The 21,337-nt window shown below is 44.1% G+C and overlaps 1 protein-coding gene across 1 annotated transcript; it reads left to right on the forward strand.

The window, feature by feature from the left end:
* Positions 1 to 2,726: 2,726 nt before the first annotated feature.
* Positions 2,727 to 21,248, forward strand: LOC136310522 (glutathione S-transferase omega-2-like). Its single transcript, XM_066239238.1, has 6 exons — positions 2,727 to 2,763; positions 2,991 to 3,099; positions 5,038 to 5,260; positions 6,893 to 6,994; positions 19,554 to 19,660; positions 21,089 to 21,248. The coding sequence occupies exons 1-6, from the start codon at positions 2,730 to 2,732 to the stop codon at positions 21,246 to 21,248; spliced, it is 735 nt and encodes a 244-aa protein (XP_066095335.1). The 5' UTR covers positions 2,727 to 2,729.
* Positions 21,249 to 21,337: the final 89 nt, after the last annotated feature.

Here is a 21,337-nt window from a genome sequence, read left to right on the forward strand (position 1 = left end):
GAAAAATGCAAACTTCACTTTTATTCTCAAAACAGAGATCCACTTAATTAGAATAAAGAAATTATTTCTGTGGTAGCATTCTTTTCCTAGAAGGCATAAGATATTATTATTATTTTATTTTATTATTATTTTTTTTTAGGGAGGAAGGGGGAGGGAGAGAGAAGGGGGAGGAGCAGGAAGCATCAACTCCCATATGTGCCTTGACCAGGCAAGCCAGGGTTTTGAACCGGCAACCTCAGTGTTTCCAGGTTGACGCTTTATCCACTGCGCCACCACAGGTCAGGCAAGGCATAAGATATTATTACCCATGACTGAAGATCCCACATTTTAAAATAGATGCAATTATATTTCAGGTAACAGAAAACCAATTTGGAGTAGGTTTAATATGGCCTTGTGACCATTTCTTTCTTGCTTGAGTGGGTCGGTATAATAGAGGTGTAAACATGATATAATAACACAGAAGGAAAATTTGAAAAAAGGATTTCAAAGAGGTACCTATTGGGTCTTAGAAAGGAAGTAAGGATAAGCTCAAAAGTCATAATTAAAATCTCTCCAGAGAAACCAGTGGTAAGATTAAAAACCACATTACTGAAATGTGGCCTGTATCATTCAATCCATTCAACTAGCATTTACCAGGTAACCGGTGAAATCAATATTCTGGGTTTAATTCTAATTCTAATATGCTTGGCAAAGCTGAATTGCAGTGCATTTCATCTCTATGTGTATAAAACTGGAATGCACTATGCTACTAAAAATGTATTCTTATTTACTAGTATTAGTCATTCATTTTGAGCTCTTACTATACTGAAAATGGCCTGCGTGATTTCATTTAATATTCAAAGCCTATCAAGAAGGTACTGTTTATATTCTCATTTTACAGGTGAGGAAGACGAAGGTCAGAGATAGCTTGTCTAAGTGCCAAAGCCAGGGTTTGAATATAGTGCCAGGTGAGAACCTTGACATTATATTGCTTCCCTTTAGAGGAAGAACTGTCTGCATTCCTTTGTCTATTCTCCCCTAACTGAACTCTCACACACAGATACATTTTAAATAAATAGCAACTTCAGTTTTTGCTGAGTCATTCAGAGTGATTTCATGTTGAGTAACTATTCCAAAGACTTTCAAAGAATCCTATTCAATAGAAAAAAAAAAATTAATATTGTTAACCAAGAATTTCTGGATAGATTGGAATTCCAAAGGACGAAAGTTGTCCATTCATAAGCTACATAATCAGGTTCTGTCATTTTGATAAAAGATATTTTAGATGGCTGCTAACATTTGTTTTTTTTTAAATAATTTTATTTTTAATGGGGTGACATCAATAAATCAGGATACATATATTCAAAGATAACAACTCCAGGTTATCTTGTCGTTCACTTATGTTGCATACCCATCACCCAAAGTCAGATTGTCCTCTGTCACCTTCTATCTAGTTTTCTTTGTTGAGCGGCAATTCTGTGCTGTATCTTTTCTAGGTCTTAGATCATTTCCTCTCCACACTGTTACCAGTTTTAGAGGTCAAGACAATGAGTCAGGCTTTGGACTTTTAAAGTTCTTCAACCTTACTAGCTGGTCACTTTGGGTAAACAATTTCATTCTTAAGGATATTTTCTAGTTTGTAAAATAGAAATGATAGTTGCCCAACTGAATAGTTGTAGGAATCAAATAAGATAATCCATTGAAATCATTTAATCAGTGTGAATGAGGCATATCATACTTTTCTTTCCTTCTTTCCTTATCAATCCCATAAAATGCATTTATAAATAATTCCTATTTCAGCTCAATCCTGTAAACTTAAAGAAATTGTCTTTACATATACTAAATTTCAGGATCTCAGTTTCTTAGGATCAGAACAAAGGCCAGAAGAGCTATCCAAGTGGCCCTCTGTATTGCTGCTGTATTATTGTATTGTTGACATGTCCTTAGCCATTATAAAGGGTCTTCTCTGAAATCTGTGCAGAGGGGTAGGGAGAGATCACAAACTTTTCTTTGACTCTAGGTTCTTGTTTCTAATTCATTACCACTTTTCCATAGCTTGAGTACAATCTCACAAATAAGGCTGGCACTCGGTGAGGCCAGTGAGCTGTCTAGGGCACATAATTTAAGGAGACACTCTAAGGGTCATGCAAAATCTCAACACTAACAAAAATGTTCTTCTTATCTGCTATGTCATGAAAAAGTTTTTCTTTCTTTCTTTCTTTCTTTCTTTCTTTCTTTCTTTCTTTCTTTCTTTCTTTCTTTCTTTCTTTCTTTCTTTCTTTCTTTCTTTCTTTCTTTCTTTCTACTCATGATTCAGAGAACGTGGTCAATTGTGTTCGAGATGCAGGAGGGAGGGCTTAGAATGGGAAAGAAAACGTTAGCATTACCCCGGGCAATTTGTATTGAACTCTCTTGAAATACATGCTGGAATTTAAATGCCCGTTCTCCACAGATTCCTGATGTGGAGGAGACCCCACTGCTTGTTGTACCCATGTGTTCAAAGCAAGGGGTACTTTTCAGGTGTCTTGTTTGTTTTGCCTACTCCTACTTCGGCTTTCAAATCTGGGGCAGTCTCCCCAGGATAAGTTATCCTACCTAGCTCATGTCCCACATCGCTAACCCTCTGCCCCACCAGAGCCCAGTCCCTCAAAAATTGAATTTGGGCAGGAGGGGTGCTCCAGAGCATAGCTGTCCCCGGAGCCAGGGGCTGCGGCAGGGAGTTTGGGGCACTGTGCAGACAACTGGAACTCATGGCCGTTGATGCGACCAGGGCTTTCGGGAAAGGTGAGTCCTCTCAACAGTGGTCGGGGGATGGAGACTCCCTCCGGGCCTTGGCCCCCAGACCAGCATGGTGGGGAGGGACTTCTCTGCCCCAAAGCCACGTGCAAAAGTGTCCAGTCTGGGACTCGGGAGGTGGAGCCCGCACAGCCCTCTTGAGGTCTCAGGGAGGCGAGTGACCCCTCTCCCCACTGGGGTAATCTGCCTCTTGGTAACCCTTGCTCCCTCCGCAGGAAGTATCCCCCCAGGGCGGGTCTCAGAGGGCCTGATCCGAATCTACAGTATGAGGTTCTGTCCTTATGCGCACAGGACGCGCTTGGTTCTCCTCGCCAAAGGCATCAGGTAAGAAACGAAAGGTCAGCGCCCTACAGACACCGGGGGGATGCTTAAAATCTGGAGCGCGCCCTGCCTTCTACATCTGAGGCAAAGTCAATAAGTGGTTAATAAAGGGCGGGTTCTTTAGTGGGCGGTCCTGAAATGCAGTCCTTTCTGTGCGGGTTGGGGTGGGAGGGGGGCCTTAGAACAGCTCAGAGGAAACGGAAGGATGGCTCTGGTGAGCTGGTTCTCTGCAGTCATGCTGGTGAAGTAGGGGCACAGCGCAGCCCAGGCCTGGGCTGACTGCTGACTGCAGCTGCCCCCACTGCCCGTCAGATCAACTCTGTTCTCCATCTTTACTGGGCTCACCGTATCCGACATATTTCATTTTTATCCTTTTTTCCTCCATTCCTTCCCCCTAAATGTACGTTGTGGAGGGTAGGGACTTTGCCTTTTTTATTCATGGCCTAGAAGAGAGCCTAGGTGCTTCAGAATATTTTTTAAATGAATGAACGAACGAATAATCCCAGACAACGAAATAGAACGGACCGCTGTCAAGAAGTGTCTTGAAGTTTCCGGCGTACCTGAGGAAATGGGCACATATCATGCCCAGGGGGTTTTGCAAGGCTGAGCCCTGCAGGGCTGGACTGGGCAGGACAGAAGGCAGAATGCCTTGGCTGGAATGGGCTCTGAATGATGCAGCTGGCCTCTGAGCTGAAGTGTTGAGAAAGTGTTACTCCAGGCTTTTGGCTCTTGCCTTGCGGAGTCCATCATGAGGGGACAGCTTCAGAGTTTCAGATTCATGTCAGCGAAATGCAGAGACGAATGGAGAGTTTAAATAAAATCGTGTAACTCTACTTTGTTGAGTACAGAGTATGGCATATATCACCAGATTCTTCCCTCTTGCTCAACTCCAGTTGGTTAAAATAACAATAGCCTGCTACTTGACCAGTAGTGACAAATTGGCAGCGTATGAATGAATATAAATACTATTTCTTTACAAAGGGCAGGGTTTCACAGCTTTGGCATTATTGACATTTCGGACCAGAAATTGTATGTGTGTGTGTGTGTGTGTGTGTGTGTGTGTGTGTGATGTCCTGTGCCTTTCTGGATGTTTAGCAGCATCCCTGGCCTTTACCCATTAGATAGTTGAATCCCCTCTCTCCAAGTTGTGACAACCAAAAAATGTCTTCAGACATTGCCATATATGCCCCTGGTGAATGGGCAAGGTTACTCCCAGTTGAGAACCACTATTTTAGGGTTTAAGACAATCTCCTTGACTGAGCAAAGAATATTCTCATGTGTTTCCTTTAATCTTTTTAAAACATATGTGAGTACTTCTGGTAATTTTATAAGTTTGAACCTCTAATAATAATAATTTTGAAATAAGAATTCAAAAGTTACTGCACGCTTATGTACTAGGCACTAAGCACTTTATACAAATTTACTTATTTGATCCTTGTAGTGATGCCAAGACATGGCTTTGTTATTACCCCGTTTTACAATTAAGGACACTGAGCACAGAGAGGCTAAGGAATTCGGCCAAGCTAGACTGTCCAGACCCCACACACTCTGATGCCAGAATTGTGCTCGTAACTGCTAACATTTACCGTATTCTGTTGTGACCTGTTAATAACGGATTTGTATTTTCAAGCTTTAAAATGTATAAAACTGTAGTGCAGTGGTTAAACGTGTGACTTCTTAACCAGACTCCTGGGATCTGCTTCCTAGAGGTGATATTGGGCAAGGAGCAAATGAGACAAGACATAGAAAACATTTAACACATCTTAGTGTATGAATGAAGACGGCGATGTTATTATAGATTTTTCTTTGTAAAAGACCTAAACTTGAAAAAAAATATTGCAAATTTAAATTTTATAAATTGATCATTCCTGCTTTCAAGAAAAGAATCTGCCCATGTAAGCCTCTTATTTTTGTTGTCTTGTTTTCCCTTTGGTTTTTAAGACATGAAGTTATCAACATTAACCTGAGAAACAAGCCAGACTGGTACTATACAAAGCATCCTTTTGGCCAAATTCCTGTCCTGGAAAACAGCAAAGGTCAGCTGATCTACGAATCTGTGATTGCTTGTGAGTACCTGGATGACGCTTACCCCGGAAGGAAGCTGTATCCATGTGACCCTTATGAGCGAGCTCGCCAAAAGATGTTATTGGAGCTATTCTATAAGGTATGTTTAACTTTTTCTTTTCTATTTATTTATTTATTTATTTACAGAGACAGAGAGAGAGTCAGAGAGAAGGCTAGATAGGGACAGACAGACAGGAATGGAGAGAGATGGGAAGCATCAATCATCAGTTTTTTGTTGCGACACCTTAGTTGTTCATTGATTGCTTTCTCATATGTCCCTTGACCAGAAGGCTACAGCAGACTGAGTGACCCCTTGCTCAAGCTAGCGACCTTGGACTCAAGCTGGTGAGCTTTGCTCAAACCAGATGAGCACACGCTCAAGTTGGCGACCTCAGAGTCTCTAACCTGGGTCGTCCGCATCCCAATCCGATGCTCTATCTGCTGCGCCACCTCCTGGTCAGGTGGTATGTTTAACTTTTTAAAAAGCCACTTACACTCTATTTTACTTTATATGTCTTTCCCAAATGTCAATTCATTTTTAAAGCCCAATCATTGATGAAATTGTTTTATTGTGATACTCCATTTGCCATAGGAGAGTAACTGCTATGCAATTATAGTAGAGCTGTCACCTCTGCTATTAAAGTTAAAGGCTTCACTGACAGGTGCTTTGCCATTTGAACTAGCAGTCTCAAAAGGTATGATTATGGCATAGTTATGACTGTGTGATTTAAGATAGGAATGTTAAAAGAGCTAAACACTGGTGATGCTTTAAAGAGAATATTTATAAGGTTTCAGGTTAAAAAAAAAGGGGGATATAAAGACATTAATGTGGCCCTGGCCAGTTGGCTCAGCAGCAGAGCATCAAGCCAGTGTGTGGATGTCGCAGGTTCGATTCCCGGTCAGGGCACACAAGAGAAGTGACCATCTGCTTCTCCATTCCCCCCTTCCTCTCCTGCAACTGTGGCTCGAATGGTTCAAGCCAGTTGGCCTCAGGCACCAAGGATGGCTCTATGGCCTCACTTCAGGTGCTAAAAATAATTTGGTTGCTGAGCAATGGAGCAGTGGCTCCAGATGGGCAGAGAGCACTACCCGGAAGGGGGCTTGCCAGGTCGATCCTGGTCAGGGCACATGCGGGAGTCTGTCTCTCTGCCTCCCTACCTCTCACTTAATGCATGGAAAGGGATTGCTCTTTATGCAGAGAAAATGCCAGCTGTCTAGGAAATAAGAAGAGAGAAAAGAGGGCACCTGTTGATAATGGGAGAAAAAATGATAGAGAAACTTTAGGATAGTTTTCTTTGACTGGGAATAAACATAATTGACATATATTGAACAGTTACAATGTGCCAAGACTATCTTAACTACCTTAACTGATGTAACCCTTACAACTGCCCTTTAAGGTGGGTACTATTACTGTGTCCATTTTTAAGATGAGAACACTGAGGCTTAGTGGGATTAAGTGCCTGCCTAAGACTGTACAGCATGGCAATAGCTGATCAAGTAAGACACACTCAAGAACTCTTTTTTAAAGCATGTTGTTTTATGAGGGTGCTGTGACAGGTGGATTCCTAAAACCACAGAGATACCCCTCAGCGCCAGCTGGGAGGCCTGGATATGGGTGGGTGTTAGCCTGTTAAGCTGGAGTGACAAAGCTTTGGCTGCATTTTTTTAGGCAGAGTAGGAACATGGAGTTCCCTCAGACTTCTCCACTAAGAAATCTGTGTCCTCTGATTAGATCCCACATTTGACCAAGGAGTGCCTGGTGGCATTGAGATGCGGGAGAGAATGCTGTGAACTGAAAAAAGCCCTCCGTGAGGAATTCTGCAACCTTGAAGAGGTATAAAAAGGCACCCTCTCCTGGTTAGAGCCAATGGAAGAAGAGATGTAGGGTCATTAATCTGGTCACACTGACACACTCTGCTTTCACAGTCTTTTTGCCCGACTTTGATAAGTTTGGCTACTAGTCATCTGATTTTAACTTTTAGGTACTGGCTCTTTACTACCCCATTGTGGAATTATTCTTAAAAATCTGGCAAGGAGTTCAGGAAGGGCACGTGATTATGTTTCTCCTTTTGCAAAGTCACCACGTTTCTTAAGTATCTCTGCATGTCTTCGGTAGCTTCTGCCAATGAGGTCAAGATCTCTGTCGGTTAGGGACTGAGTTTGGCTGCTAGTAAGAGGGACTTAACTACTATAAATTTATATAAGGGTTTATTCATGAAGAAAAGCCAGAAGTAGGGGCAGTTCAGGTCTATTTTGATGGCTTCTTCATGAAATGACCAGGGGCTGAGATTTTCTGCTCTGTCATGTTCAGTGCAAGGCCTTCATCCTCAAAATGACAAGATAGCTGCTGGAACAGCCGCCATCACATCCACACTCCAGGCAGTGGAAAGGAGAACAGAATGGAAAAAAATGGCAAAAGGCCATGCTCCATTAGAAAGCTGTCCCAGATATCCAACCCAATGACCACTTCAATCTCATTGGCTAGAACTTAGTTGTAAGATCATAGTAATCTGCAGGGGAGGCTGGGAAATTTAGTCTTTTAGCTGGGACACCCTAGATCAGGGTTCTGTAATTAAGAAAGAAGGGGGAAATAGCTATGGGTGGGCAAGGAGCAGTCTCTACCAGCAGATCCTTCATTCACCTGACAGTTATGGGGCTGCCCTTTACCTCTAGAATATTCTGGAAGGTGGTCCTTTGACTTCCTTTATCTTTGTTCCTGAAACTATGTTCCCTTTATAAGTGGTTTGTAACTCTGTTGGCATCTAGAGAATGCTATTTATTCCCTTAAGGGAAGGCTAATTATTAATACTCTTCCATTTAACTTTTGTCAAGAGGAAGCAGATTACATTTATTTACACTTTCAGCTGCCTGTCTTAGATTTGTACAGTTGCAGTATTTATGGATGACAAAGAGTCATGTTTGAGAAATGTCAGCCTTTGATCCTGAGACCACACACCGGGGGTCTTGATGCTGAGCAGGCAGTTTGACATGGCAGAAAGAGTCTTGGATGCTAGGCTTGGCTCTCCAGATTCCAGAAGCTTGGGCAAGGTTCTGGCTCTCCTTGTGCCTTGGTTTCCACAATTATGGAATGAAGGAGTGATTTGAAAGATGTGTCCCCGAACCTCCGGGTTCTGCAGAGGAATCCCCAGCTAGGGGAGGCCTGGTGGGTGCCGCCTCACCCAGAACAGCCCTGCTTTTAATGCGGGAAGGGGGGCCTGCTGTTTCCAAAAAGAAGTTTGAAAACTCTTGCACAAGAGAATTGTGTGTGTGTGTGTGTGTGTGTGACAGAGACAGAGAGAGTCAAAGAGAGAGACAAATAGGGACAGACAGACAAGAAAGGAGAGAGATGAGAAGCATCAATTCTTTGTTGCAACACCTTAGTTGTTCATTGATTGCTTTCTCATATGTCCCTTGACTGGGAGCAGACTGAATGACCTTCTTGCTTGAGCCAGCGACCTTGGGCTCAAGCTGGCAAGCCTTGCTCCCACCTATGAGCCCGCGCTCAAGCTGGCAGCCTCGGGGTCTTGAACCTGGGTCCTTCATGTCCCAGTCCAATGCTCTATCCACTGCCCCACAGCCTGGTCAGGCAGAAGAGAATTTTTAAGGTCTTTATTTCAAATATTAGCTGAACTGATTCTATCATGCCCGGTTACCTTCCTACAGATAAATGCCAGGCCAGGGAAAGAAAAAGGAAAACAAAACCCTTTGAATTCAAAGATAATTGCAAACACGTTTTTTTCCTGTCTCCTTCTTCCTGTGCATTTGGATGATGGGTGAACTTTGTGAATGACAGATTGCTAAATATGATGGTTGCACAGTTCCCTAGCTGGGGCTCTTCCAGGGCAAGTGAGCTTGTGTTTCTGTGCCCATATCATGCTGCAGGTGCTTTGTATAACCATCTCATTTAATCTTTCCACCAACCCGCTCAGGTAAATGGTCCTAGCTACACCCTGCAGATTGAAGAATCATACCTCTTTTGTTGAAGTTAGGGCTAAATGGAGTAGGTGAGGCCACTTGACAGAGCCACAGAATGCATCGATCATAAAGACAAGAATTGAAACTCGGTGTTTTACCTTTGTGGCCAGAGAGATTAGGAATATAATCAGTGATGTGGAGATAAATGTGTCACAACTGACTCTTTCTGAAAGAAGGAGAAGAAGGAGAAGGAAAAGAGGAAAAGGAGGAGGAGAAAGAAGAAAATAAGACTTAGTTTGTGGGATTTGCTGGTTTCAGTGGTGTAAATACCCACCAAAGGCTGATTTTAACTGACCAATGAGATGTCTCTAAACTCAGAGCTGGGAAGAGACGTGGGCCAATCAGCCGCTCCGGCTCATCACCGAGTAATGTGCTTCCACTTTCTCTTTAGTAGCAGAGTCCTGGAAATAACTTGTCAACTAACCCAGATAACTTTCATGGATGCTATTTAAGGACCACTTTGCAATGATCACCACTTTTCATTCCAGATCATTTTCATCATCCTGAAAAGAAACCCCTTAATCATTAGCAGTAGCTTCCCATTTCTTCCCATCTCTCCCAGCCATAAGTAACCACTAACTCACTTTCTCTCTATGGATTTACCTGTTCTAGACATTTCATATAAAAGGAATTATAGAATATTAGCCTTTTGTGAGTTTCTTTTACTTAGCATAGTGTTTTCAAGTTTCATGCTTTACTCCTTTTTATGACTTAATATTTCATTGTATAAATTCGCCAATTTTTGTTTATCCATTCATCAGATGATGGACACTTAGATAGTTTTCATTTTTTGGCTATTATGAATAATGCTTCTGTGAACATTCAGGTACAAGTTTTTGGGTTGCACCTATGTTGTCAATTCTCTTGAATTTACCAGCTAATTTAGCACATCCACCAATGTGCCATTTTTTAGTTGTAACCACCATTCTTCCACGCTAGGGAACTGGTTAGCCTCTACTCACAATGGTTAGTTGAGCGGTTTGAGTGCTGTTTCTAGTCTGGTAACTTCATTCCATATCCAAATCTGTCAGCTGCTTTCTAGGTAAACTAGTATTTGCCCATCTCGTGGAATTCTGTAAAGCAGTTAAAAATGAATGAGGAGAAAAGAATGACTGTGGTAGATCCATGTGTAATGACACGGAAAGATTGGAAATATTTAAGTGAATTACACAGTAATGCAGATGGTGTGATCCCATATTTAAAGAAGAAGAAAAGAAAACTATTCATGTATAAATATGTAAATAAATGTCTAGGAAAATATCTAGAGCGATACAGATCAAACTCTCAGTAGTGGCTACTACTAGGAAGGGGATTGGAAGTGGGATAGAAAAGAAAAGTGTTTAAGGACACGGATGAGGGGAAGGGAAGCTTCTGCCTTGTATAGTGTTTTCTGTGTTTCATTTCAAAACAGTAATAAGAATGTATTTCTCTATAACGTGTAATTTTTAAAAACTTTTATTAACATTTATTTTATGCTGAATTGTACTCCCGGGCCATAAGTTTTTGTTTCTTCAGTTTCTTCTGGGGTATCTCTTTCTCCTGTGTGGCCTTCTCTTCTGGTTTAGGAACAGTTTGCTCTTCAACAAGGATCCTCTCAATGTGATGGGGCGAACTCATGTGGGTGCTAATCCACCCATGAACTCTGTAAATTCTTTTTTTTTTTTTTTTTGTATTTTTCTGAAGTTGGAAACAGGGAGGCAGTCAGACAGACTCCCGCATGCACCTGACGGGAATCCACCCGGCACGCCCACCAGGGGGTGATGCTCTTTCCCTCTGGGGCGTCACTCTGTTGCAACCAGAGTCATTCTAGCACCTGAGGCAGAGGCCACAGAGCCATCCTCAGTGCCTGGGCCAACTTTGCTCCAATGGAGCTTTGGCTTCAGGAGGGGAAGAGAGAGACAGAGAGGAAGGAGAGGGGGCGGGGTGGAGAAGCAGATGGGCGCTTCTCCTGTGTGCCCTGGCTGGGAATCAAACCCGGGACTCCTGCACACCAGGCCGATGCTCTACCACTGAGCCAACTGGCCAGGGCCTAATTTTTATTTATTTATTTATTCATTTTTAGAGAGGAGAGAGAGAGGGAGAGAAAGACAGAGAGAGAGAAAAGAGAGAGACAGAGAGAGAAAAGGAGGGAGGCATTGGAAGCATCAACTCCCATATGTGCCTTAACCAGGCAAGCCCAGGGTTTTGAACCGGCAACCTCAGCATTTCCAGGTCGACGCTTTATCCACTGCACCACCACAGGTCAGGCGAACTCTGTAAATTTTGTGCTGCATCTTGGGAAATTGGTTCACCTGGACGTGCTCAGTGACCAGAGAATCTACATCTAAACCCTTAAGTTCAGCATTATTCTCTGCATTTTCAAGCATGTACAGCAGAGGAATCCAGCACTCTGTTCGGGTCACTGAGCCTGTGTCCAGCCCCACTGTTCAGCCTGGGCACACCTACTGACGCCACCATTGTGACGATGGAATGGCACACATTGCTTCTGTAAAGTGATGTCCTTCAGACACTTGGTGACTTTTCAGATATGCATACCCTTGATGGCCCGGGCTGTTTCATGAGTACTGCTAAAGTGAACGTGATGATTTGAACTTCTTGATCTACATGATTTTGTGGGGTTTTCTGGGTCAAGTGAACAGTGAACCATTTTCAGAGGTCACCTCAGGCCACTTACGGAAATAGCATATGTGTAATTTTTTTTTTTTTTAGATTTTATTTAATCATTTTAGAGAGGAGAGAAGAGAGAAAGAGAGTAAGAGGGGAGAGAGAGAGAGAAAGGGGGAGGAGCAGGAAGCATCAACTCCCATATATAGCTTGATCAGGGAAGCCAGGGTTTGAACTGGCGACCTCAGTGTTCCAGGTTGATGCTTTATCCACTGCGCCACCAGAGGTCAGGCTATAATATTTTTTAATGAAAAAAACCCACAAAACTTTTCATTCTGCATAATTTGCCATGTGTATAAACCACAAAGTGATTTACCCAGCACCTTCTACTATTATGGATGTCGCTGCAGCGAACAGCAGCATTTTTGCATAAGAAGTGTGTTCTCTGTTTTAAAATAGGTGCCGAGGTTGGGTTTCCAGGAATGGAGTGACAAGGTCAAAGGGCATGAACACTGCAGGCTAGAGCTATGTGTTGCTACACCCTTCCCCAAAGACTTGTGCTGTTTACCCCCCACCAGCAGTGTAAGAAAATGCCTTTTGCTCTATCCCCTATTCACTGTTGGGAAATTTCATTTAAAAAGATATTTGCTTGTTTTGGAGAGAAACAACAGTTTCTCATTGTTGATATACTGTATATTTCTTTGATTGCTAGTGAAGTGGGATATTTTCTCCAAAGTATGTCATCTCTTAGTGTTCTTTCTGTGAAAATGACTGGTTAGCCATCTGTCTGTCAAGGTCTTACTGATTCTCCCTGCTGATTTGCAAAAGTTCTTTTTAAAGAGTTTCTTATGTAGAAAGGATATTTGCCTTTTTTTTTTTTTTTAAAGACAGGTTTTTGTTTTCTTTTGTTCTATTACTTTGGCTTCTCTTTTCTGTACATATAGAACTATATAACATTAACAAACGCTACGCCATATGTCTTTCCTGTTATGATTTCTTCCACTGTTTTTATACACTGGATGTCCTCTTCCCTTCAGAGATTCAATAGTCATTTATCTTTTCATTCACCATCCATCACTTTAAAGCTATTTGACTTGTTAAGCATCGCCCTGCTAGTTCCAACCCTCAATATCTTACAGATATATTTTGACAAAAGCATTAAGCCCATTAAAAGGATTCCAGGATAGAATTTTCAGTGTGGTCCTTTAATCCCCCCAAACGTCAGCAAGATGCTGTCTGAATCTTCACAGGGGACTGTAGATCCTAAGTAACGAGCAGCAGGATGGGGCATGTTCTACAGACACTACTGCTAAGGCTTCTCTCTAGAGGAGAAATGATTGATCTGCACTTTGTTCTGTACCCTTGGTTTGTTCTACGGGGAATAGGTTCATTGTCGTTAGCTCAGCCTCAGCTGTATATCTGTGTAGCCAGAACCTGAAATTCAAAAGCTTGAGAATCTCCCCTTATCTTTTATGAACTTGGAAGGCTTCTGGAGTTGAGAACTTTACTGTTGCTTTTGGATAAAGGCTGGACGTGCTGATTTATTAGCAGGGGGCTTTGTGTCTTTTGGGGGAGGAGGTTCTGATTCTTGGGAACTATTTCCATCAAGAAAAACCGCTTTCTTCCTCCTCCAGCAAGGACAGCAGTGCCTGCTGTGAGCCACCATGCTCTCTGTCCTCGTGAGAGGCTGGGATTTTTTGGCAGTAGAGCTGAATATGAGTCCAAGACTGTAGATGTAAGCTTTTTAGAATGCCTGGTTTGAAGAAGTCTGCGATTCTCTTCTCTCCATGATATTGCTTGTCCTCAAAAAACCTTAGATTTCTTTCTCCCTGGTGAACCTCCCCGGGATGTAATGGTCAGTGCGCTCACCACCGATGGCCACAAGGGGGAGTCCCGCACTCTTCTTCCTTTCACTAGCGCTCCAGCGCGAACCTCCTTTCTGTCTCCCCTGGGGGGAGCCCCGAGAGTCCTTCGCAGATGAGGGGACCTTCCAGGACTTTCCCCTGAAAGGGGTGGAAATAGTGTTCCCTCATGAAAGCAAACAATTCTCTTCCTCTTCATTTGCATGCTCGCTCTTTTTCCCTTATCACGCCCAAAAGCTTGACATCCCTCTGTAGTCCTTTTTCAGTGAACTGGAAGTATATTTTCTATTATTCCAGAACAGTGGTTATCACCAAAATGTCTCAATTCTTAAGCCCGAATTGAAGATGTGTTAATACTTTTGGGAAACCTGAAGGTTTGAAGCCAAAGCCTCAGTTCCCTCCCCACGCGAGGTGTGTCTGGGGCCTAGGAAGTGCTGTGTCTTCTCTAAAGCAGGATATTGGAGGGATCCCATTGTGGGAGAAGCTATTCAACATGAAGAATGGCCTACACCATTAGAATGGGCAGGCAGGTGACAGAAAAAACTCAAAATAGAGTTTTTAAAAATGACATTGGATATTAATTCAACCACCGCTAAGTGGGCCCAGGTATAGCAGCAGCAGACTCCTGTTACGTTTCTGATGACAGAACACATAGGAAGGGTAAGACGCATAGGAAATTAAGACCGCCAGTTTATTTGACCTCCGACCATCCTAAAAATTGTCAGAGGAGCTAATTGGCTGTAAGCACGGGGCTAGCTGAAACTGAGAACACAGAAGAACCATTGGTGTCACGTAGTCTGAAGATCTTCTTATCAACGGTCTGAAACAGGAAGGAAAGGGTTTTGGTAAGCTCCTCAACCGGGAGTACGTTGGTGCGTCTCACTCCCTGTCGGGTGCTCTGGGAGAGCCTGACTGAGAGAGGACGAGAAAGAGGAGGATGGAGGAGGCAGGGCACGCTCCCCGGGAAGCTGAGCTGGGCCAGTCCCTGGCTTTGGAGGGGAGAAGCTTTCAGAGTCTCCTGGTCCTGAGCTTTTTGCCATTACTTAAATTTAAAGAACAAGCAAAGAATTCACAAGAGACTTGAGGAAGCTTCTGCGATTAGAGTCCTCGTGCATACATATACAGTGTGTCCATAAAGTCACGGTGCACTTTTGACCGGTCACAGGAAAGCAACAAAAAACGATAGAAATGTGAAATCTGCACCAAATAAAAGGAAAACTCTCCCAGTTTCATACCTATTCAGTGCAGTTTGATGTGGGCTCACGCACAGATTTTTTAGGGCTCCTTAGGTAGCTGTCCCGTATAGCAGGGGTCCCCAAACTTTTTACACAGGGGACCAGTTCACTGTCCCTCAGACTGTTGGAGGGCCAGACTATAAAAAAAAACTATGAACAAATCCCTTTGCACACTGCACATATCTTATTTTAAAGTAAAAAAAAAAAATGGGAACAAATACAATATTTAAAATAAAGAACAAGTAAATTTAAATCAACAAACTGGCCAGTATTTCAATGGGAACTATGGGCCTGCTTTTGGCTAATGAGCTGGTCAATGTCGGGTTCCATATTTGTCACTGCTAGATGTAACAAGTGATATAACGCGCTTCCAGAGCCGTGAGGCGTGCGTCCCACGTCACCAGAAGTAGTACTGTACGTGAGCGACGCCGCGCTTTGCGGTGGTCTCACTGACCACCAATGAAAGAGGGGCCTCTTCTGGAATGAGGCGAGGGCCGGATAAATGGCCTCTGGGGGCCGCATGTGGCCCGCGGGCCATAGTTTGGGGACCCCTGATAGCCTCCACAGACTCATCACTGACTGATGGCCTACCAGAACGGGGCTTCTCCACCAAACTGCTGGTTTCCTTCAATTGTTTATCCCACCGAGTAATATTATTCCTATGTGGTGGCGCTTCATTATAAACGCGCAGATATACACGTTGCACTTTGGTCACAGATTCGAATTTAGTGAGCCACAGAACATACTGAACTTTCCTCTGTACCGTTCACATCTCGACTGGCATGGCCATGGGCTGCTCCACTGTATACATGTTATGTCTATCATCTGTGCATGCGCACATGCCACATCATCCTACAGAAACTGGGAGGGTTTTCCTTTTATTTGGTGCAGATTTCACATTTCTATCGTCTTTTGTTGCTTTCCTGTGACTGGTCAAAAGTGCACCATGACTTTATGGACATACTGTATTTAAGCTTGAATGACACAAAGATTGACACTTGTCTGGGAATTAGGAGAATGCTGTTTTTGTCTTAGCTCTGGCACTAACCGGAGGGTCTGTGTACCTCCCTGGGACTGAGTTTCCTGCCCTGACAGTGCGAACCCCTCATGCTTCCACAGGAGAGGCAAGGACCAGCTCACCAGTTTGCTTTCCTCTCCACTTTGGCTGCCAGGAAACACAAATCGGATTCAAAGCTTTAAGGAACTCTGCAGGACTCCTGGCTTGATCTCTTGATACTGTTTTCCTTCCTTGTTTTGACCTTCTGTTCCAACTTTTATTTTCCCAGATCTTAGCATTTTATTATTTTAAAATATTTAATATTTTATTATAAACTTTTTATACTGTACCTCTAATCTTTTATGTGATGATCAACGTGGTACGAAAGAACCTGGTAAAATAAATGAAGGGGGAAGCACTAGACAAGCCCCAGTGGCTCCTTGCAGTATGACAGTCTGTGATTCTAATGGGAGGAATCATTTCCCATGTCTGGAAATGACCAGGTTTGTGTAGAAGGGAGCTCTCTTGTTAAGGTTCCTAAGACTTCAGTAGCCCTCTGAGGAGGCCTGGCCAATATGGTCTTCAGCGTCATCGGAATGTGTCTATAAAACAGAGCCAGCACTTTGTGCTAGTTTATAGAAGACAGTATTCTGTTAGGATTTCTAGAACTGCCCTGTGAGAAATCTGGGGGAGAAATGTCTGAGGCAGACCTCAAGAATTTGCAGCTGAGTCAAGAACTCCAAGTCACACTTGGGTTTAAGAAAAGTCTGAGGGAATGTGCGTATGTGTTTTAAGAGGTGGGCTGCCAGAAGACAACTAATGCTTCATCCATTGCAGCCAGATGGTCATCTCGACTTTTTATTATACAATGTACCTTGATAGGGTTTGAATTACTTTATAGGATTTTTTTTTGTTTTTGTTTTTTACCAATTGACCATATCTATAAGACTATATATATTTAAAGGCATCCATATACTTTGAGTATATGAAAAACTTGAGAAACATATACTAAATGAATATCAATTACTAAGCAGTTTTCCATTTTCAAAATATCTTATTACTTTACCAAAGATCATCACGGGTCCCATTAAAGGTCTGCATACCATTTGTGTGGACGAAGGCTTTCCCCAGAGCAGCCCTGCTCTGTAAAGCCGACGTGTCATGCAGAAATTCCAGAGTCCATCCGTTGAGATTGGGTTCTGACGTGTGCCGTGAAAGCCAGTAATTAGCTGCAAGGGATACATTTCAAAGTCAGTGATAAAAGCTTGGGTGATTATTATTTTTATTCCTGAACATAAAGAAGGCTTGGGCCTTTCTGGAAGCTGTAAAAACTGAACAAATTGGTCCTGTGCTCTGTAAGTCAGATCTTATTTATACAAGACTGAAAAAAAACCCTGTTTTGAGTTTTTATTAGCCGGGTTCTGCTCTTTTAGTACTATCCCGTTAGTTTTTTTGAACAAAGTGATGCCACCTCCCCTTTTTTAGACTTTCAGGACGGCAGCCAGGAGGACTTCCCTATGACTCCCTTATGCCATATTGGGAGCTAATGAAGACTGAGTCTGTAGGGCCGTGAGATTTGCTTTCTCCTCTGAGAAGGGTGGTGAGTGGGTGATCCCGCTGATCCTTTCTGACGAATGGATATGCTTTCTGTAGACGTAAGCTTCCGAGGTCTCTGTGTTTTGTCAAGAGCTCACGTTTATTCATGCATGATTAAGTCAACCTTTGAGGTGGCCCACTAACATTGCTGCCATTTTACAGATGATAAAATGGAAGCCTGACCCCGGCTGGATAGCTTGGTTCATTAGGACATCATCTTGAAGCACAGAGGTTGCTGGTTCAGTTCCTGGTCAGGACACATACAGGAACGGATGTTCCTGGTCTCTCTTCTGTTCTCTCCTTTCCTCTCTCTAAAGTTAATAAAAATAAACATTAATAAAATTGAGGCTTGGAGGAGGAGGTACATAAGTTGCCCTGGGTTTCCTGCTGAATTGGAGGTAGAGCCCAACACGGGGCCAGGTCTGCTGGCTCCAGAGCTCACGTTCTTCACGACAACCTGAGACTACCATCATCGAGTCAATAGCTAGTCTAGGGTATGAAGAACCAAGGCTGAGCCTGACCTGTGGTGGCACAGTGGATAAAGCGTCAACCTGGAAATGCTGAGGTCGCCGGTTCGAAACCCTGGGCTTGCGTGGTCAAGGTACATATGGGAGTTGATGCTTCCAGCTCCTCCCCCCTTCTCTCTCTCTGTCTCTCTCTCCTCTCTCTCTCTCTCTGTCTCTCTCTCTCCTCTCTAAAAAAAAAAAAATGAATAAAAAAATTAAAAAAAAAAAGAACCAAGGCTAATATAAATATGGAAATTAGATTATGGGTATAGGAATCTAGATCTCCAGCTATAGGGAAGTATTTAGTTGATTATGAGTTATATGGGTCATTTGCTTATTTTAACTAGGTAATTGACACCTTACCTTTCTCCTTGGAAAGAACTGGCCCAACAATTATCTCTGCTAAGTACTTTTGCTGTTTAAATTTTCAGGTGCTTTCTTTCTTTCTTTCTTTTTTTTTAATTAATTTTGGCTATCTGTCTGTCTAGGGTTTATCCGTTTTCTGTGTGGGTTGCTTTGTCCCATTTGGGAATGAGAAATTTTATTTTCATGTAAAAAGTTGATAATATTGGCCCTGGCCGGTTGGCTCAGCGGTAGAGCGTCGGCCTGGTGTGCGGGGGACCCGGGTTCAATTCCCGGCCAGGGCACATGGGGGAAACACTCATTTGCTTCTCCACCCCCACCCCCTCCTTCCTCTCTGTCTCTCTCTTCTCCTCCCACAGCCAAGGCTCCATTGGAGCAAGGATGGCCCGGGCGCTGGGGATGGCTCCTTGGCCTCTGCCCCAGGCGCTAGAGTGGCTCTGGTTGCGGTGGAGCGACACCCCGGAGGGGCAGAGCATCGCCCCCTGGTGGGCAGAGCTTCGCCTCTGGTGGGCGTGCCGGGTGGATCCCGGTCGGGTGCATGCGGGAGTCTGTCTGACTGTCTCTCCCCGTTTCCAGCTTCAGAAAAAAAAAAAAAAAAGTTGATAATATTGAGTGGTCAACAAGTGTGAGAGCTCAGATAAAAATAAAATACGACAGAAAAGCAATGTTGGGATTTGAGGGAGCGTGTTAGATAGCCCTGCTCTTTTTTGCCTTAGTTTTTAACCGGTCGAGAAATAAGGTGAAAGAGGAAGACATGGAGACTACAGTACTCCCTTTATTACAGATAAAGTGGATCATGGAGAATGGGGGTTGCAACTGCAACAAGTCGGATGCCCAGCGTGGCCTCCCTCCGTCCCAGGGATGGGTTGCGCTGGCCTGAGCCAGGGCCTCCCCTCTCCAGGGCCGAGCTGTCCACGGAGCGCTTAGGACACGCCGGAGCCTGCTCCAGGTTAAGAGGGCGGCTCTGGGCTCCCTCTGCCTGGGCTGTCCTTCCAGATTCTCTAGTCAGATGAGCTGCACCCTCCCTCCTGAGTTGAAGGGAGGGAGGGGACTAAGTGTGACCAGGAGTATGGCCCCAAAGGAGGTAGAGAAAACCCCAGGGAAAGAGAGGAAACACCGAACAGATTGGAAGGAGAGTCAGAGCCTTAGTTCCCCCTCTTTGGAAACTAATTTGATATTTGTATTTAGTGTCTATATCATAATGACGCCGGCAGATCAGTAAATTAACTTGCTTTCGTTCTGTTTCCCCTTTCAGATTCTTGTCTACCAGAACACTGTGTTCTTTGGTGGAGACTGTATATCCATGATTGATTACCTCTTCTGGCCCTGGTTTGAGCGACTGGATGTATACGGGCTAGCTGAGTAAGACATTTGATCACGTGGTCATGAATTCCTGGAGTCAGACTGGGCACCCGTGGTTGGAACGGCCTGTGTGCCATTCACCCTCCTGGGGACGTGTTTCATGATGATGGGAAATGAAATCGGGTTTTAAACCATGTCCTTGTTCCAAATGCATCTGTGCTCTTCTGCCACCATCCGTGGCCCACACTCTCCCTGTGTTTCTGCTAGTGAGACCCTGTGTCTGAAAGCCTCCCGCAGTGCTTCTCAGTCGCTGTCCTCACAAGCCCATCCAAACCCAGGCCACTCGTGCCGGGAGGAGTCTCAGTCACGCGGTGTGGGTGGCTTGTCTGCAGCTCCCTCGGTGGCCCTGCAGCTGGACCTGCTGAGCCCCCACTGGACGCCAGACGCTTAAAATCTTAGTTCCCTGAGGAATCTTCCCCAGAGAGGAATATATATTTTTAAAACAAATGATTTTAAAAGCACTGGATACTTGATGCTAAAGCCAACAAGTGAGCTGGCCAGCATGGAAGTGTTGGGGTGGACATGGCTGCGAGAGGCAGGGGGACTGTGCCCGGGGCCCTGGGCGGAGCACAGGCTTTGCTCTCACCATGCTCAGAGACGCCTCTGCACCTGCTCCAGTCCCAGCCAGCTGCACGGTGGGTGACGGAGAATCCTGGTATCGGGGAACCGGTCCTGCCCGGCCAGGTCTGCCTCTGCACCTGAGTTGTGCCGTGCACAGGCTTGGCTATCCAGGAGTCACTGCACTTCCCGATCCGGCTGTTTCTGAGGGAAGATCAGATATAACACATTTAGATGATTTAAACCCTGTCTCAGCATAATCATCTGTCTCCTCTGGGTACAGAGTATTGAGCCACAGACTGGTAACCCTGCCCTCTGCTCCGGCACTTCCCCCTGACCCGTTGTACGACCTTGAACAAGTCACTTGACATATTCTAGGTCTAAAAGTCCTGATCTATCTTTAAAAAAAAAATAGAGCCCAGTCAGCTCCATTGTTTCGAAGTTTGATGGTTGTCTTACTCATTTTTTAAAAAATGTTTTGGAAACGACTTGTCTTTATTTTTTTTCAAATCCACTAAAATAAAACTCGAGAAGGACAGAAAAAACATTTCTTCCAGAGGGCTGTCCATTTGTTGGCGAACAGTGAGACACAGGCACCTTATTTCCCGAGAGCCACCAGCCCACCAGGATTTTAGCTGTGTGGTTAAAATCAATGGCAATTTATACAATTCAAAAGCACACGGAGGTATTCCAAAAATAAGACTTCCTTTTAGTAAGTGGCCATACTTAGTTGATAATCAGGTAACTAAGGTAACTTTATTACCCAATGAAACCCACTGTTTGTAGCTTATTCGCTTTAAGAGCGACACGTCCCCTTTTCCTTGGTGCCTCCCTGCTTGGGTGAGCTAACACTTCTCTCCCGCCCTGCAGCTCCGTGAACCACACGCCCACCCTTCGGCTCTGGACCACGGCCATGCTGCAAGACCCCACGGTGTGCGCTCTTCTCACGGATAAGAACATTTTCCAGGGCTTCCTGAATCTCTATTTTCAGAACCACCCGGATGCCTTTGACTATGGGCTTTGTTGCTAAGCCTCATGGTCCACCCCTTCACCACCCAGCATTCCCTGGGACGTCGTGATTCTGTATCAAAAAGTGTTTGGGTGGGTTAATCAATCTCT

The sequence above is a fragment of the Saccopteryx bilineata genome, chromosome 7, assembly GCF_036850765.1.
Source record: "Saccopteryx bilineata isolate mSacBil1 chromosome 7, mSacBil1_pri_phased_curated, whole genome shotgun sequence".
NCBI classification, from domain to species: Eukaryota; Metazoa; Chordata; class Mammalia; order Chiroptera; family Emballonuridae; genus Saccopteryx; species Saccopteryx bilineata.